The 20,456-nt window shown below is 35.5% G+C and overlaps 1 protein-coding gene across 2 annotated transcripts in view; it reads right to left on the bottom strand.

Annotated features, from left to right (window-relative positions):
• Window positions 1–20,456, bottom strand: part of LOC148954727 (uncharacterized) — an 84,700-nt gene that overhangs the window by 15,390 nt on the left and 48,854 nt on the right. For both annotated transcript variants that reach the window (XM_089086714.1, XM_089086715.1), the window contains exons 8-9: window positions 12,954–13,337; window positions 2,592–8,438 (exon numbers count right to left, since the gene is read on the bottom strand). In XM_089086714.1, the coding sequence (XP_088942840.1) occupies window positions 2,592–8,438; window positions 12,954–13,337 (6,231 nt within the window). The remainder of the gene's footprint in view (window positions 1–2,591; window positions 8,439–12,953; window positions 13,338–20,456) is intronic.

The following is a 20,456-nucleotide window of genomic DNA, read 5'->3' as shown; positions in this document are numbered from 1 at the left end:
AATTTACCAAATTTTGGCAATTTTATCAAATTTTACCGTGTTTTTGTCTGTACTAGACTAAGTTAAATATTACGAAATAAACTTTGTAAATTAAACAATAATGTTTCATGTATTTACTAAAGCTGTGACAAGTTTGTTTTGCTAACGTTTTAGAAATCTTAGATATTACTATTGAGTTTGCCAAAATTTAGGGGCCATGGGGACACCAATTTTCTGTTATAAGGCTACTACAAATTTATTGCAGTATACTTGACGTAAAGCTTACTTGGACATAAAATGGAAATAGAGGATAGGGGATGCTTTGCTTTTGAAGTCATCAAAGTACCCTTTCTGCAGGAAGTTCATATAAAAAAAAATGTTAAAAGACACGATATTCTGATATTTAAAGAAGCTAGAATAGAGTATGATTCTCGATCAGGATTAGTCGGCTATAGCTAAAGAACGGATTTGATTAGGGAAAATGTTTTTGATTAAAATTAGAAATAAGTTTTTAATTATTTCCATTCTGGGTAAACTTTGTGACGTCTTAAGTGCCTTTTGTCAACACATTGAACCCGTGGGACCAGCAACAGGCACATATTCAGTAGAAGTGGTCGATACTGCCAAATAAATGTACGGGCTCTGACATAGATTTTATGGGAGGCTGTAAGACGTGAAAAGACCTTCTAGGCAGTAAGGAGTGGGTGAATTTTGTTTTGCTGGAGAATTGTCATATACTTCCCAAGTTAGAGATATTTTACACTTTTGTGTAGCTCCAATCTTACAGAAGAGAAGTGGTTTGCAGTCACCCCCCCCCCCCCCTACGAGTGCTCATGAACTGTAAACTACAAATTCTGTCGTATTGAATCCAAGTGTTAGGTTTTGTAAGTGAAAACTGATGTAAGTTGTCCCTCGAGACTTAAGCTGCTTTTAAAAGACCTTTGTATTTGGTTTCAATCAAATGCTAAGTAAATTTAAAGATTATTCACGAAATCCTTAAGTATATAGTACCCCCTCTCTACCAAAGAGGGGTCTGCTTACCCATCTAGAGATTGAGTAGGCCCACTGAACTCTAGAGGAAGGCGCAGCTATGTAAATTTCATTTTAGGTAGGTCCTTTTAGAAACAATAAGGTCACTTTAAGGAAGCAAACCTATTTTTTGGGTACAAAGATGTGTACATATACCAGGGTTGTTCTTAGAGGGAGGGGGACGAGGTTAGTCATGCTTCAACATGAAAGTAAAGAGATATCGCAATCTAGGTAGGGGTTTCTGGCAAAGTGCCAACGTAAATCATTGTCTTTATATATATCTCCTCCAGTAAAGACTCTTCTCGTTCCAAAAAACCTCTGCTTGCTTCCAAAAAATCCTTGATGGGCCCAGACCCACTCAGGGAAGCCTCCAATTCAGCTGGGATGAGCAATAGAGAAGGGCTTTTTTCATTAAAGTAGCTTTTTGTATATTTAGATCATTAAAGAATCAAACACTGGGAATGACTGTTTAGTCCCCTAGGTGTGATATTGTCCCCTCAAACCCACCTATATTGTGATATTGTGACATCAATATCACATATGTGTGATATTGTCCCCTACCACCTACAGGTTTCTACGCAGATAATGGTTTAAAAAGTAGTCATAATGATTATGCGTTAGGTGAATCAAATAAATTCAATTTTACAGTAGGTTAAAAAATTAATATCCATTAGTGTTTCAAAGATACAAATAACAGATATCAATTCGCTTTCACAAAGATTTCATTGCTAATTTTAAAAATCACAAATTAACAATAAGCGATGAGAAAATCGCAATTGAAACTAAATAATGTGAGAAAATATAATTAATACAAACCCCAGGTTGTGTTTTTCAGTCCTTAAAATGCTTTGTAAAAAAGTTTCTTTAATTTTTGAAACGTTTAATTTTAACATGGACAAAGGATTTGACCAAAGCAGAACTTTTATTACTGCATAAACATTTAGAAGTGAACAGATGGGAATTTACAGTTAAAACTTGTTTCTGACATTAAAAATAATGGGTAATATCTGTCGCCTAATTTACCAATCTCGTGAATAAACGTCGATCGTCCTAATCCAAGACACATAATGTGAATAGTTGGTGGCTAATTTGAATATAGTTGACTGTTGAAACTATCTATATATTTTTCAGCCTTTTCCCGCTGTTTGGCCTATTCATTCTTCATTTTGTACTCCATTATCCACATTTTCTGTTTTTTAAAACGGGTAACAAGTCTATTTCAACATATTTATTAATTTCCGAGTGTCTCATTTAAAACCCAATATGTACCGTCAAAAGTTTTTGTCGAGCTTATTTCGCGAGGGAAATCGTGAGGAGGCCAAAATTTGGAAATATGTCAAAACAGACAAACAGTAGAGCAAATCCATGAGAGTCTGAAAAATCTATGAGAAAATGTGATTTTGGAGGTGCTATGTCCGGAGATACCCTGCACCCTGTACGTGCTGGACTTTTGGCATTTTCAAGTAAACCGTGATTGCTAAAATCAAATGTAAAGTTTTAGCGAATCAAATTTGGATGGCTGATACGTAAATTGATAGTACCCAACATTTTAGAAGTAAAGTTATATAAGGAGTCCATCATACCTTCACCGGGTACTTCTTGAGGCAGAGTTTCAACAACCGGGGCTGACGTTGATGACATATCTACTTCTGCTTCAACGATAGTTGCTTCAAAAATAGGAGGTTTAGTTGCTTCCTCGTGTGGTGCAACATCTTCGTTATCCGTATTCAATAGCTCTTCTAGGGATTCGGGTGTTTTGTTGTCACTAGTTTCGAATATTTGCTGCTCACCTGTCGGAGAAACCTCTTCAGGCATAGTAGCACTGGTAGACGTGTTCTCAGAGGACTCTTCAACTTTTTCTTCAGTTGGTTTCTCAGTATTCTCTGAGTCACCTCCGTCCGATTCTGTGCTATTGTCTAGTGATCCTTCTTGGGGAGAGCCTGTTGCTCCAGCTTCACCGAGGGTCTCTCCAATGAATGACGGTGAAGTGCTTTCAGGTAAATCATTTGATGCCTTTGTAGTTACTTCAGTAAGTCCACTGTTATCCTCTAGATCTGACTCAGTGCTTGTATTTGGGGTAATTTCTGTAGAATCTGCATCATAATCTAGACTGGACCCGTCTTGTGGGGATGTTTCTGGTTCAGTTATCAAATTTGACGATTCAGTAGCTGAAATGTTGCTCAGATTTTCTGTGATTTCACTTTGATCGTTGTCTTCATTTAAGCTTTGCTCAGCATGGGTCTCTTGAGTATTGTCTACAAAAGTCTCATCAACTGACAAAGCTGTTGCTTCTGCAACATCAGAATCGTCTGGACGGTCAGTATTAGAAGGAACCGGGGCAATACCACCAGTGTTGATTAGATTTTCTTCATCAGGTATGTTTACACTGCTGTTTGCATTTTCATCAATTCTACGGGTTGTCATTTCATGAAGTGAAGCTCCAATATTATCAGCTGTCAAATCAGTACTGCTTTCAAGATTTTCACCGATTAAAGCCTTGTCAGTAGTAACTGATTCTTCTACAGCAGCGTCAACCTTGTCTTCTGCTTCTTCAGTTAAAGAAATTTCAGTCAACATCTCCCCATCCGAAGTTGTTTCAAAAAGTGGGGTTGAAGTGGATAACATATCTGATTCAGTTTCTACGACAGTTGCTTCGAAGATAGGAGGTTTAGTCGCTTCCTCACTTTGTGCATCAGGTCTTTTATCTGTAGAGAGTAGTTCTTCTAGAGATTCGGACAGTCCTGATACTTCAGATGTATTTTCAATGGCTTCAGCTGATAGGGTTATTTCGTTTTGTACTTCTTCTGAAGGTGAATCTGTTACCATGGGCTCCAAGATTTCTATCCCTTCTTCAAGGACCTGAGAGCCCGAACTCATGTTTTCATCAACAGATATATCTGGCATGGTCCCTGATGGAACGCCAGTAGAAATTTCTGAAGAATCAATTTCGTTGGCAATACTCTCTTCATCGGGGTTAATTGACAACATACCAGAACCCTCTCCACTGTTTAACTGAGATAAATCAGTTGTAATTTCAAGTCCCAAGCTTACGGTATTTTCGTCGTCTTCCACAACGTTAGACTTTTCTGTATTGAAAACTTCTGCATTGTCAGGAACTTCAGTTATTTCTGAAACTACATTTATATTATCTGTTGAACTTTCCAAGTTGAGATCTTCAGGCCCAGAAGATAAAAGTTGATCGTTCGTATTTGAGGTTAAACTTTCAGTTGAGTCTTGGCCAATAATTTCATCTTTCTCTGTTGCAGCTTGAATTACTGTGTCTACAGCTTCGTCTACAGTGACTTCCTGACCATTTTCGGTGGTTTCTTGACCAAAACTTTCTTCTTTTTCTGTAGCAGATTGAGTTTCAGCATCTACGATTGCATTTCCATTTTCATCGTCAGAGCCTGATAATATGTATTCAGTTGATTCCTGCTCAACAGTTTCACCCTTCTCTGTGGTAACTTTCATCATTGTGTCTATTGCTTCATTTCCAGTTTCATCCAGGGAGCCTTCTTGTGAACTTTCTGTTGTCTTTGGGTCGTCAATATCAGATTTTTCTGTAGCTGTTTGTATTGAAGCATCTACGACTTCATATTCAATTTCGTCTTTAGGTCCTCCTTCTTCGACTGTAGAGGATGGTTCAAAAGTTTGTGAAGATACAAGCTGATTCATGGGGGAAAGAGTTGCTTCTTCTATACTCGAATTGTCAGTCAATTCGGCTTCTGTTGGGCTAGAATCCTGGTTTTCTTCGTCTTCACCATTACTCAAAAGGGTGTCCCCGTCTCCAGATTCGGGAAACTCAATTTCCGTGTTTCCAGTGCTTAGTTCAGTTCCAAAGCTACCAGACCCCTCTATAGTTAGGCTTCCTTGAGTTTGAGGGAGAGAGTTGTCTCCAGATCCTTCAGAGTCTATGCTATGTGAATTATCGGGTGCCGCTATAGAATGACCGGAAAACTCCATCTCTTCCAGCCCTTCTAAGTCACTATCTATTTCTGAATGGCCAGATTGTTCAATTGATCCAACTGGCAACTCAGATCCCAATCCTTCAGACTTCTCAGTAGAGCTGTCGGTTTCACTGCCTTGAGGATTTTCAGTGTTTTGGGTGGAATCTTCAGTAAGTAGGGATCCAGAGCTTTCAAAATTGCTTTCTTCAGTACCCTCAGGGATATAAGAAAAAGGTGCAGTGTCTTCCTTGTCTATTTGGGCACCGACATTTTCATCAATTAATGTTTCACCAGAATCTTCAGGATCCTCAGCTCCCTCTTGGATTGGAATTACTGGGCTTTGAGTTCCAAGAAGACTTCCTGGTTCATTTGTATTGATCTGAACCATTTCAGGCTTTGCAGACGTTACTATAATCTGCTGTTCAGTAACAATTTCTAGTGCATCAGTTACAGCCACATTATTTTCTATTTCTTCCTTTTCCAAATTCTCTCCACTCCCTAGGCCATCAGTGTCTTCATTACTAAGCTCCTCACCAGAACTTTCGACTTCCTCAGCTCCTTCTTGAATTGGAACTATAGAATTTTGAGTTCCCAGAAGGTTACCTGGATGATTTGTGTTGACTTGAACCATTTCTGGTTTTGCGGACGTCACTAAGACCTCTGGCTCAGTTCCAACTTCAAGCATATCAGTCACTGCTTCATTGAACTCATTTTCTTCGTTATCTAGTTTTTCTCCACTTCCTAGGTCATTGCTGCTTTCGTTAACTAGTCCTTCGCCCGAACTCTCAATATCCACTGCTCCCTCTTGAATTGGAGCTACTGTGCCTTGAGCTGCAAGAAAATTTTCTGGTTCGTTAATGTTGATCAGAACCATTTCTGGTTTTGCAGATGTCACTAAAATCTCTGGCTCAAATGTGACTTCAAGCAAATTAGTCATATCATCATTATTTTCGTTGTCTTCCTTCTCTAAATTCTCTCCACTACCAAGATCAATATTGCTTTCATTACTGTCTTGGCCAAGAACAATCATGGAAGTAGTAAATTCAATCATGCCAGGAATACTTTTATCTCCAGTCAAGATAGGATCATCAGTAGATTCATCGGGATTATCCAACTTTTCTGAAGTTGTGGATTCCACATTTCCCAGCTGTTCAGCGTTTTCTGATCCATGATCGCTTTCTTTTTCAGTTTCCATGACCTCTTTTTCAGGCTCTTTTTCTGTTAAATGAGTAATCGTTTCAGATTCTGAAGTCTCGGTAACCGTTAACATGGAATCTAAATTTATATCAGTACCTTCTGCATTTCCCAAGACATCAGTTTCAATAGAATTTACAGTTGTCATTTCAGGAGCTATGCTGTTGTCTTCATCAGCGTCTTCTTTACTGTTAGGCTCATTGTTGCCGCTTAATTCATCTTCTATTTCTGGGACAATGCTAGGAACAAGAGATTCATCTCCACTTTGCCCGTCATTACCACTACCTTCAACATTAACAAGGCCAGAACCTTCCTCAAGGAGAATGTTTGGCCGTGAATTTTCTTCGGCATCAAATTGACTGGCATTGTCGCCACTACCACTCTGGCCTTCTGGCTCCTTTTCACTTGTTAAATCAAGCATTTCTAAAAATATACCACTTCCTTGCTCATTAATATTTTGTTCTTTATTGGTATTATCACTGGTAGATATCTCTTGTAAGGTACCAGAGCCTTCCTCAATATCTATTGAACTATTTTTCTCAGTTGATTGTTCAATTGATGGTTCTGTCTGACTTTGATGCTCATCAATTTTTTCGCCAGAATCAGAATTTTCAGTTCCAACTTGTTCGCTCGACCCTTCCTCATTGGCGGAAATCTCTTCTATATTTCCAGAACCTTCATCCATGTCTGTTGAGCTATTCTGCTCTATGGATTGTGAAGTTGTCATTTCAGGTCGGTTCTCTATTTCATCATTTTTATCTATAGAATCAAGATTTTCAGCTTCAAGCTGTTCTCCAGACCCTACTTCATCTGTAGACGTCTCTCCTGCACTACCAGAGCCTTCATCAATTTCTGTTGAACTGTTTTCCTCTATAAATTGTGTAGCTTCAGTCTGGCTATCCACTGCGTCATTTTTATTAACAGTATCTGGATCTTCAGCTTCAAGTTGTTCTCCGGATCCTTCATTGTTTATAGATATTTCTTCTCTGTCGCCAGAGACTGTTAAAGCATTCTGCTCAGTAGTATCTATAGTTGGAACTTCTGTCTGGCTTTGGATTTCTTCTGTTTTGTCAACAGAATCTAGATCTTCAACTTCAAGTTGTTCTCCGGACCCTTTATTTAACTCTGGTTCTTTGCCGGTTGTGATTATTTCAGCTGATATGTTTCCTGAACCCTCAGTCTCCAAAAGATCTTCCTCTGTTATGGTCTCAATATTGCCAATACCATCTAATACTTCTCCAGATGTTTCTTTGATTTGGTCCATACCACTACCAGAATCAATTATTTGGACAGGAGTTGGACTAATTTCCATAGGATTTAAGGTTTCAGTAGTCTGTTCCAAGAGTGGATTATTAGTTTCAGAAATAGTGTCAATTTTATCAGATAAACCATCCGATATTTCTGTTGCACCTAATTCATGTTCAGATGAAAGAAACCCATTTCCAGATTCAATCATCAACTCAGTTGCAGGGTTTTCATTCATTCCAGTTACATTGTGATCTTCTGTAGGTTTTATAGGCAACAGATCATCATCTTTTTCATTACTCTGTTCATTTTCAACGTTATAATCTAAATTCAAAGAACTTTCTGTTACTGACTCTTCTCCTGAAAATTCAGCTAAGGAGCTAACAAGCTCTTGCATAAGAGATCCTTCGCCACTTCCAGTGTCTGACTCTCCAGTCTGTTCAACTAAAAAGGCTCCAGATCCTCCGTCTTGAGCTTCAGTTGCAGATTCCTCTTTCTCTGCTTCTGATGAATCAGTTTCAAGAGAACTTTGCACTTCATTTTTATCACCTAGATCGGAAATGTCTTCAAGTACAGAGGATTCAGTTTCTAAACCATTTGTCAAGTTACCCTGATCTTCCCCTTCAGAGAGGTTTGAGCTTTCTTGTGCTGATTCTTCTGCTAATTGTACAACAGTAGTTTCCTCTTCTTTTTCTGCTGTTGGCCCATTTTCCGTTGTTTCCGGAGTGCTTTCACCAAGACTTGAGGCAATTACTTGATGGGATCCTTGATCTTCATTTGTAATATCGTCTTTCCCAACAAGTTCATCGAGATTCACAGTAGTGGTATTTCCTTCTTGAAGAGGTTTCTGAGAATCCAAGGCGGAAGCAATATCTTCAGGAACTTCTGACTCCTGAGAAGGTGGTCCTGGGAATACTACAGCATCATCGGGTAGGCTTTCTGGTTGAGATTCACTTGTTTCTGGCAAGACTGTTGCTGACTGATCCTCTTCGCCGGCCAGCTGTGACTCAGATAAGGGGAAAGTTGTTCCACTCTCAACGTCTTCTAAAATAAAATGATGAATTTAAGCAAAAGAATTAATCCACCTAATTTCATAATAATATAATTAGCACATTTAAACCCTTAATACATTAATTATATAGCGAATTAAATATTTATATTATTGACTTGTATTTTGTTAAGAACAGTTCTTACAAGTAACAATCTCATCGATAGCCCACTTAACAGATATATTATCCTGTTATCTACATTATGTTTTTTTGAGTTTCCTAAGGAGTAAAATTAGCAACTGGCATACCCAATTTTAGATACCTTTAAATCTCTTGGCTACCAATGCTAGCAAGTCACCACCCCAACTTTAGAACTACAGAGGCCCAACCTGGGTACCAAAGAATCGACTTAGTTTTATTTAGGGACCAAAATTAAGATTAAATATCAGTTATAATGAGTCAAGGGTTCTCAATACTCTAAACCTGGGTACCAAAGAACTGACTTAGTTTTATTGAGTGACCAAAAGCAAGATTAAATATCAGTTATGATGAGTCAAGGGTTGTCAATACTCTGAACCTGGATACCAAAGAACCGACTTAGTTTTATTGATTGACCAAAAACAAGATTAAGTATCAGTTATGATGAGTCAAGGGTTGTCAATACTTTGAACAAAAAGAGGGCTATTTACACAAAATAAACATCAGAAAGCAAGGAGTCGTATTACCATCGCTTTATACAATAAAATAGTATTATTGCAATCAAGATATGGTTATGAAGTAACATGTATTTTAGTTGATTTATGTGATAATTTTTATCCTTGTTTTAAAATGTATTAGACTAAGGGATTTAAAAATAAAAATGTTTAAATATACAAAAATGGTTAAATATACTAGAATTTGAACTGGGAAAGGGGAAGTTCTTAGGACTTGGTTTCATCTTTTCTGGCACCAAAAAAGGTGGCAATTGCAAGCAAGGATTAACTCTCTCTCTCTCTCTCTCTCTCTCTCTCTCTCTCTTTCTCTCTCTCTCTCTCTCTCTCTCTCCCTCTTTCTCTTTCTCTCTCTCTCTCTCTCTCTCTCTCCCTCTCTCTATCTCTCTATATATCACTATATCTCTCTCTCTCTATATATCTATATATATATATATATATATATATATATATATATATATATATATATATATATATATATATATATATATATATATATATATATATATATATATATATATATATATATTTACTTTTTCTGTAGTCACGATTAGTAATTAATATACGGTAGCAGAAAAATAAATAGGAGATTTTGTGAAAAATTAGCGAGGAGGCTGTTTTTTTTTTTCATTCAATAATGTTATTTCATCTCCACTCTTCTTTCAGATGCTCATAGTAATTTTAAGCAGTGTTACGCGAGGTCAAACTTCTGCAGGACTCAAGTGCTATGTTCACACTGGCTTACGATTTCAAGAGCAATACTGCAAGGTGATGTAAGCTCTAAAAATAATTAGAGTATTATGCAATCGTTTGTTAATCAGACATTAAGTCGTACATTAGTAATATTAATGACAAACCCTAACGATGTTACTTTATTAATAAATCACCAATTTTACTAATTAAATCACTTGTCGATTAACAGCAATAGCCCCTTGTGAATACATCTGTACACAGGGAGGAGGAATATCGCCTCAAGAGATCTCCTAAGAAAAAGCTATGGCCACAGAATTACCAATCTTTGCTTTTACACCCACCTCCTGGAGGCTCTGACTTAGGCACATATATGGTCTAGATGTCACTATTTATATATATTAACAAAAAAAACAAGTTTTTTTAACTGAAAGTAAGGAGCGACATTAAAACTTAAAACGAACAGAAATAATTCCGTATATGAAAGGGGCTGTCTCTTCTTCAACACCTCGCTCTTTACGCTAAAGTTTTTTATTGTTTTAAAAAATATAGTTGTGAGACAGAGTCAATCTTTAGCGTAAAGAGCGAGGCGTTGAGGAGGGGACAGTCCCTTTCATATACGGAATAATTTCTCTTCGTTTTAAGTTTTAATGTCGCTCCTTACTTTCAGTTAGAAAAGCTTGTTATTTTTTAGTTAATTTTTGAACGTTTTTGAACTAATGCAGCTTTGATTTTGGCTCACCGTACATGAATAATTAAAACGAAATTCGCATATTAATTTTCCTTTTTTTGGCTAATTGTCTTTCTCGAAATTTTGTTCTGACGTAACTTACGAATTAACTTACGTAACGAATTTCCATATTCGTATGTTTTTATTACGTATATTAGGGAGTTCGCTCCCTAGTCAATACCTCGCTCTTTACGCTAAAGTTCGAATTTTGTTCTAATCACGAACCCCTGAATCACGAAGGCCGGTTAATTAGATAGCTCTTTAGAAAGTACTAAAAAAACTTTAGCGTAAAGCGCGAGGTATTGACTAGGGGGTGAACCCCCTCCTATACGTAATAATTTCTGTTCGTTTTAGGTTTTAATGTTGCTCCTCACTTTCATTTGAAAAAAAAAATTTTTTTATTTAAATTCTGATCGTTTTCTAAATAATGCCGGGAAATCTAGCGCCCCTTCATAGAAATGTTCCTTCCCCCAAGGGAATATCCTCCATGGAAAGATCCTCCCCCGTAACCCCAACTCTGACCCCAACCCCCCACAAGAAGAAAAATTCCTCCTGAAAACGCCTGTATACTTCTCAATAACAATGGGCAAAGTTTATAACTTGCCGCCCTTCCCCCGGGAACTGTGGGGGATTAAGTCGTCTTCAAAGACATATTAATTAGATTTTCGACTATGCTGAATATAATGGCAATCTCAAAATTTTGATTGGGTTACTTCAGGAAAAAAATGAGCGTGGGAGGGGTCCAAGTTGCCCTTCAATTTTTTTTTTCACTTAAAAAGGGCACTAGAACTTTTAATTTCCGTTCGAATGAGCCCTCTCACGATATCCTAGGACTACTGGATCAATACGATCACCCCTGGGAAACAAAAAAAAAACAAATAAAAAGGCATCCGTGATATTTCTTCTGGCAAAAAATACAAAATTCCACATTTTTGCAGATAGGAGCTTGAAACCTCTATAGAAGGGTTCTCTGATACGCTGAATCTGATGGTGTGATTTTCATGAAAGTTCTATGATTTTTAGGGGTTGTTTCTCCCTATTTTGAAAATAAGGCAAATTTTCTCAGTGCGTAGCTTTTGATGGGTAAGACTAAACTTGGCAAAAAGTGTATATTTGAAATCAGCGTAAAAATCTGATTCTTTTGATGCATCCATTGGTATCACAATTCCGATTTTTAGAGTCTCGGATTCTTTTGAGCCAGGTCGCTCCTTACTTACAGTTCGTTACCACGAACTGTTTGACATATACATTTTTTTTTTTTAATAAAATCTTTTGGCTGGGTACCATTTGTTAAAAAATTATTCAATCAGTATATTAGTCGCCATAGATTCAAAAGCAGAGAAGAACTAAAAAGTGCAAAGGTCTTTGCATAAATATAAAAAGAGAGGGAGTAGCTTTCTAATATTATTTATTATATTTTATTTGCATATTCCATTTTACTTCTTATTAAATTCATTTATCTATTTTATTTCAATCTTTATTATTATTCTTTTTTTGTCAAAAGTACAAGACTATGTTTCAAGTGATTGAAAATTGTGTTGATACATAGAAAGTGGGTCACTTTGAAAGTAGGACAATAAAAACATGGACGTTAATTCGTGTATGACCCATGCTCCTTGCTCCATGGAATGAAAGTTACACTGTTTGGTTTAGTGCGTACTAGTCAAGGGATGCGAGTTTTCAATTTATTTTAACACTTGGGATATGAACGATATCCTAAAAGTTGTTGAGCGTCAAATATTGTGTTAAAATTAGAAGCGATTGTCAAAGTTTGACAGAAAAAAGATTAATAATGTAAGAGGGAAAAGGATAAAAAAATAAAGAAAAATCTAATTGTAAAAGGGCCAAATCTTTGTTTTTAAGCGAAAGAAAAATCCAATAAGGGAAAGGATTCAATTTTAACAATACACCTACTACAGATAACGTCATATTGATATAGTCCCAAAACTTTCACTTTACTCACCCCTGCCCTTGCTCTCCCTGTCTCGAGGATACGTGATCCTTCAAATCGCAATTCAGAAAAAAATTTTCCCTTTTGGCCACTCACTTTTGGCACAGGCTGAGATTGGGAAAAGGAAGACATAATAGAAATTTTTCTTGCGTTAAGGATATTAAACACTATATATTTTTGCAATTTCTCTCTCTATATTACATTCTCTGTTTTTTCTCTTTTCTAAAAAATGTATGTTGCGCCAAATGACGCCTTTTGAGGTACCAAATCTAAAAGTCGACAGTAGGTCAATATTTTATGATAATAATCTTAGTGTTTTAGCATATTAAAATTATGTGGATAACGTTATTATTAATATTTTATTATACAAGTATATATTAAGACTATTGTATTATTAACAAGTTATCAATATTATTTACGGCATGATATTATTAATATAACATAATAATTATTTTTTGTTAATACTGCTACATAAAGAATCTAACATACGTTCACTATTTGTTTCCTGTGGTACACTTTCAACAGGTGGAGCCGAAGTTAATGACAAATCCTCTTCTGTTTCTACGACAGTTGCTTCAAAAACAGGAGGTCGAGTTGCCTCTTGTGGTGACATGGTTTCACTCTCTGTAGTCAGCAGCTCTTCTAGAGATTCAGGTCTTTTGTTGCCACTAGTTTCAGATAATACCTCTTCACTTGCTGGAGGAACAACTTCCAACACACTATCATCGGTAGACGTGTCTTCGGAGGACTCTTCAATTTTATCTTCAGCTGGTCTCTCGGTATTCTGCGAATCACTTCCTTCGGAGTCACCACTTTCCATTGCTTGCTGCTGTCCATCTGAAGGAATGACGTCTACCTCAGTAGATGTGGCGTCTAAAATATTCATGTTTTAAATAAGGAAAAAAAGGTTATCTTGTCGTTTAGTCCCGAGATTAATAAGTCACAAAGAAATAATTTTTATTTGCATTAAGCTTTAAGAATGAACAGTTAGGAAGATACGGCTATCCAATACTCTCCATGTATTTCTGCTGCACATGTACTTAGTAAAATAAAGCAAACGCTTTTTGGAAGAAAATATTTTCTGGAAAAATTAAATAAAGCTAATCATAGTTCAACGACTTCGGCAAAACCAGTATTGGATTAAGCGGCTATCTGTGATTGTAGTAGCTGTTAATGAGTTCTAAGTCAGCAAGAAATGGGGTTCCTCCTTACACAAGTATTTTAGAGCTAAAAATAACTAAGTTTTGAGTCAGAATAATTAATGCATCTCTTTATTTCACTTTATTGATTAGTGATTATTTTTTTTTTAGAGTCTTTTTTACTTAAATAGGGCTCTCAGCAAAATTAAGCCATCGGTACCTTGGCCAGTGGTCCTTAGAATCTCAAATCTGGTGAGCCGTTTGCTACTTTTGGGACCCAAAGGCATCTAAAGTCGAGATAGCCACTTTTGAATTCTGGTGCCTAAGAAAAACCAATAAATAAGAAAGATGGACGGTAGTATGTTCCTGTGTAAGAGGCAGAGTAACCATGTATTCTTTTTAGCAGAAATCAATCTTCCGATATGATGGCTTTCCATTTTTATTTATCGACGTGGAGGGGGAGTGGCGATGGTATATCAACGAATTTTCGTCCCCAATTTTCTTCCAAGCAAAATTTGTTTTTCCTACAGTATTGGCATGATCGCATTCACTTTCATGTCATATACATTGCTTTATTGATATTTCTGAGAGTCACAATTAGCAAACACCATACCCAACAGTAGATACATTTTAATTTCTTGGCTACCAAAATTAGCAAGTTAATATACCAGATTCCAAAGAGGCCCGACACGGCACCAGACAACCGACTTTAGTTTCGCCAGAAAAATAGAGCAAAAACCAAAAACTAATTTTTGTGTGTTAAGCTTTCAGAAAAAAGAGTTGGAGAGGGCTTCACTCTCCATTTGTCTCCCATTCCTTTTATTAGTGCAGTGCCAGTGCTAATTTTGTGCAGTGTCATATTTTTCAACACAACAAAGTAAATCTTTAGTGATACAAACACAAATAAGGTGCAAAAAAGCAAAATAAATGCTAAATGGTATATCTCCCTTATAGTAAATGTAAATGTATATTTGAAAAATAATTGATGGCACCTCTTTTTTATGTGCATGGGGGTAAAAAACACCAAAATTGGTATATTTTTCAACGTAAACAGTTTGTGTTAGCATATTGAGGTCAGGCTAAACTCAAAAATATCAACTCAACCCCCTCTGAGAAACTTAAACCCGTTGCTCTTGCTTCCAAGTATGTTGTAGCTCTTGCGGGTCCCATGCCGAGCAGCAATTCAATAACGTCAATACATATTTAATTTAGTATTTTTTTTTTCTAAATCAAGTTCTAATCAAATCCAAAATATCAGCTGAACCCCCCTCCAAAACACTTAAAATAAGCCCAAAAATAGAGATTCAGCTCTATATCTATGTGTTCAAAAGTGCCCTTTAATTCTAATAGTTTATTTCTGTAGCGTATTTTCGTAGACCGGGGCACTACTCCTTACTTCTGGAGAGACAGATTTTCCCGTCTGTTAAAAGCCTGATTAGTTTTTAAACTTCCAACTCAAAAAGGTAGACGCTTCAGAAAGGTGGCTAATCGCATCAAATAAGTTTCTTAGCTAATGCCATTGTTCGATCAATCCTGATTGTCTTTTTTTGTGAGTATTTAAGCCAGTAATGAGAGCAAAAAATTTTGAGGCACAATATTTTTTTTTGCAGATAAACTCTCTATTCCTCTGTGTTAAAACTTCAAATATTTTAGAACCTGAGTCAGGGGCTCAAGATAATGTAAATAATTTCTTAGACCATACTGCCTTTCCATTTAGAGAATTTAACTAATGAAAATATAGTAAAAATGGGTATGATATTTTAATAAAGCACTGGACAAGACAAAGCAAAAAAAAATTTAAATAATAAAGAAATATGAATATTTTAGCTTCACGTCTGGAACTCTTTATGAATGGAGAAAAAGTGATTTAGCTTAAAGAGCAAAATTTAACTGAATTCATTTCGTTTTTTGTGTTGTTTTTTTTTTTCTGGACAGAAATCGAAATAGTGGGGTTTCTTTATTATTTAAGGTTTGTTAGTTTTTGCTTTGTTTTGTCCACTGCTTTGTTTAAAGTATTCCACCCGTTTTCACTATATTTTTATTAGTTAAGTTCAGTAAAAATAATATTCAAGTGTTATTCCTTTAAGTTTAAGCTGGGCAAAAAAAAAATCAATATTATGAATTAAGTTTTAAGTGAGACCTAATTTTTACTGAGAATGTATATGATTATTAATAGATTTTATAATTCTGTAAAGTTTTAACTTTACCGGCCTAGGTTTGTATGAGCTGGGCATTGCAGCTTAATAAATGTTCATTAGATATTAATTAAGAACTGGAAAACGTTAACTAAGAGGATATATGAGAGCTTGAGTGTTTAAAATATTAATTAGTCTATTTCTACAAAGTAATATCCAATGTTTCACATATTCTTGTTATAAAATTCTATATTTTAATAAATTTATATTCTATATTTTAAAAAATTCTATATTTTATAGAATTCTATATTTTATAAAAATTCTATATGTCAAAAAATTACTTGTCCATAAATATGGGGAACTGTGTTCCAAACTCGAATAGTAAGCATTACGAATCGTTTAAATACTAACTATAAGAAGCTACGAGCATCAAAGAACTTTATTTCCCGCGATCAAATATACGAAGCCTTATTTACCACACATAGCGCGAGAGTTGTACCCAAGAAAGTATCCAAACGTTTGAAAAGACCCTAGAAAAAGCATGTGGGGATGGGAGGAGGTTTGGATTATCCCCCTCCTAAAATTCATGATTTTCCCCGTAGTTCTGTATTTTTCAGGATATTTGCCAATTTTAGTGCTTTTAATTTGTCCCTTCTGTAGAGCATCCCCCTTCCATAGACAATTATTGTATATATGTATATTATACAGATATAATTTTTCTATAATGTTTAAAAATGAAGTCCTCCCCCCCCCCCCAAAAAAAAAAAAACATGTGAATTGTTATTAAAATTTGGAGGGTTGAAAGAAGGTTTGCCTGTTAACTTTCCTGGGCACAATCTCAAATAGAACACAAACAAGGGAGCAGCCATAGGAGTTATATTAGATTTACCCCCCCCCCCCCCATGAAAATTTCAAAAACAATAACCAATTAAAGGGTCTAGTGATCTTACTTTTAAATTCTACTCATGGGGTTTCCTTAAACACTCTTAGAATTTATAATACACAGCAAATAGCATACAATTTTACCGAAGGTTTCTTTATTTTTAAATAAAATTACAACTTTTAATTTATTTTGCAATGTTTATTAAGTGGTATGGACCTTTGCCACCAAAATATCGACAATTTTATCTATGGTTAAATTAATGAAATTTCTAATTATATTAGTATCGAATTCTGCACTCCTTATTGACATCGAAGTGGTAAACTCAGCCTTTGCCACCCTTAATACCCTTATGGCCACTCTTTTGCACATAGACAATAAATACATACACTTATCATATACCTTGATTGTTGACTCGTACTACACTACCCATTGTACGCTTTGATTTCTTTTTGGCAGCTAAAATAAATTAAACACATCAATATTCAAAATTCAGTCAACAATATGTCTAACATATGGCATGTGGACTCTTAACGTCACTACCCATTATTGTTACCATATTTATTCACTCTTAAACATGAAATCACACCTATGTTTGCTGGAGGTACAGTTACTTCTTTCGGAATGTTGGGAACCTGTTTGGAATGGAATTCAGCAAGCAGTTATGTGACTCTATAAAAACAGTGTTTATACTTTAAAACAAGGGTAAATACCCAAGGGGTGCTAATTCTTGAAAATGTAAGGATGAGGCAAGGATTTTTTTTAACACAGATACAAGAAAATATTTTTTTTCAAATTTCAGGGGGGGGCGGATTCCGTAGGTTTTCTTCATGAAATTTCCAAAGAAGGTATTTGACAAATCAGGGAAATCTAGGGGGTAATTGCCTCCCTCTATGAAATGACGTTCCTGGTATGCCCTTCTGGGGGCACGAGAACAGATTTCTAGTTGGTGGAATAAGATATTATTTTTATAATATCACCTTATTTTACACATATAATGGATGGCAGATTTCCACCTGGGATAAGAAAAACAGGTAATTCCGAAGAAGAGGTCATAAGGAAGGGACTTCATGGGAGGGGTAAGGAGTGAAACTTTGAATAGATTGAGGTGGAGGAGGAGCGTACGCAGCTCAGCTGACTTGGTACTGCAATGAGCTGTTGGTAGGTATCCATATTTCTGCTAGTTTGAAGCAGTAATTTTGTAGAATTATTGTTTTTTAGGGACAACGTTTCTTAGGGATTTTTTTTTATAAAACATTCGTGGAGGGAAAATCCCAATGGCAAGATACCATTATTTTTTCTTATTTTATATGCAAATTTGAGCTTTTCCAGAAGGTAGGTTTCCCACTAAATCCCACACAGTTATAACAATAAAGTCATGTCGAACGTTAACAATTTGTTGATTTTCAACTCATTTAAAGAAAAGCTACACCTTTGTTTGGTGTCATATGTTTTTAGATTCTTTATTTATTATTTTGCCGATTTTTCACCCACGTTTCTTTTCTTTAAATTTGGATCCCACTTCTAACAAAAACTGCATAATCACATAGGAGTATTTTTTCATGAAAAATAAATTCTGCGTTTTTTTTTAATTTTCCACCAATTTAAACAGTCTTATTTTATTTTCTCTGTCCTTGGTACTTTCAGCACCCGCAAGCTTTAATTATTTGAGTCTTCCTAAAAAAGGAAAAAAAGAAATATCCACATAAATAATTTTTTTTGTTTTTTACTGATTTAAAATTCTCCAGCTTTAAGTGGTGACCCCCCCCCCCCCGTCCTATACAGGTGCCTTGTATGCGTAGTTTTGGTTCTGGCTGACTTAATTTCATGCTGAGGGCCTATACTAATACCTTAACCTTTTCATATTTTACAGTGCACTAACTCTTGGCAAAGAAAAAGTTCATAGCTATGTTTTTGACGATTACACAAAAAATACAAATTACAAGCCAAACTCCTCCAAAACGGAAATTAAGCTTCCTAATTATTAGTTACTTAGTTTATTGAACTGAATAACCGTTTACAGTTCCTAGAGGCGCGATTATTCTTCCACCTGAGTCAAGCCTTAAGGTTTGCAAGCGTTGTGCGGAAGCGATTTATTGACGCAGCGATTTTCTCACGCAAGGACGTTAAATAACCTCTGGAATTTTCACCAAAAATACTGGGAAAATTGATTGGTATTTTTTTTAACCGCAATCACGAATTTATTTCAGCTTCAAATCAGGACATACAGGAAGTGAAAAAAATTCTAGAAAATATTTAGTTTATAACGCAATGTTTAATTAGTTAGAAATTAGGTTAACATTTAGACTGGACCACAAAATGACAAAATATAGAGGCTTCCAACTATCAATTAACTTATATACCATAACATTGACACGCTTTTAAATTGGAAACTCAATGTTTTAGGCGTTATGTACTTACAAACCAAAAGTTTTACTTTTTTCAACTCTTGGAAATAATCATTAATGAGATTTATTAAATAATTTTAATGATATTACTTGTAGTGCACTGAGAATTTGGCTATCTCAGGAGTCCCTGACATTGACATAGCCAAATACTAGCCGATAGAAAGTGAAAATAAATTCTAGAAATGTTTAGTTTGTATGTGTTTTAAATGGTTAGAAATTAGGTTAAGTTTTAGGCTGGACCACAAAAAGAGAAACCTAAACTATTCTTAAAATTCTAAAATAACCCAGCATTACATCATACTTTTTAATTACAATATTAAGGGATATTTAGAACGATAATTCAATTCTAATTTTGTTTCCGGCCTTATTATTACCCCAAAAAGGAAAAGAGTCAATCTTTGAATTTCTCTTCAATATTTGTTAATTTTAAACCAGGTTTTTAACTGTACTTAAAATTAAGCTGTGGAAAAAATACAAAAATGATAGTAATGCTAAAAGTATTATTAATAATTACTATATTGAGTTTAAACGATGGAATTAGCATTAACAATATTTACCAAGAAAACTGTAATATTAGGTTCGTTGCTAGCGCAATGTCATTGTTGGCCCTGGCGTTGTGAACAAAAAAAAAAGAAATTATCATAATTTTAATGTCGTTATATGCGAAGAACATTGGTAAGTAATAAGAATGAAAACCAGCTTCAGAACAGCAGATTAATTAAATAAGTTTCTGTGAAATTAACGACTTTCTGATTAAGTCGCTGGGCGCTACACTGTCAGTGGCAAAGGTAGTTTTTAGTCCTTATTGCTGGCACAACATTATTGTTGACACTGGTGTTGTCATTAGAGAAAAATAAGAACTGATATTAATTGTAATGTCAGTATATGCAAAGAGCTTGGGGAAGTTATAAGAGCAAAAACTAGCGTTAGTGTTGAAAATAAAAATCCGAACACCATCTAGCGTTAAGCAACTTAATTTGAACCCTAAACTGCTGCATACTCGCAGCAGTTCAAATGGGGAGGGCATGGCTGGGGATTTGCCCACTTTGATCAAATTTTTCACCTTGATCGGCTTTTTTTTCGCTTATATTTGAGTCGGGAGTGGGGCGCTGAAATCAATTTTTCCCTGGGTACCACCAACCCTAGGAGCATCTCTGTGCATATTTGTCTGTTGATGTACTTTAAAATAAAGGGGAGGGTGAAGAAATTAGAATTCCATCCCTTTTAGGCATACCAGCTTCATGTAAACTAGCCTATTTAGCAAATCGAGATTTTCCCAAGCTAATCGAGGCCTGCTTTGTGCAAACTGGATATTGACATTAACTAATTCTTTGAAACAGAAAATACTGATTAATTATCTCTCAAATAGCAATTATCACTTTAGTCATATAAAATTGCTGATTGATTATATCATCTAGCCAATTTTAAGC

This window comes from Artemia sp. Qi Xiang Cuo, chromosome 3 (genome assembly GCF_049724085.1).
Source record: "Artemia sp. Qi Xiang Cuo chromosome 3, ASM4972408v1, whole genome shotgun sequence".
Taxonomy (NCBI): domain Eukaryota; kingdom Metazoa; phylum Arthropoda; class Branchiopoda; order Anostraca; family Artemiidae; genus Artemia; species Artemia sp. Qi Xiang Cuo.
This window is presented reverse-complemented; position numbering and strand designations above follow the sequence as displayed.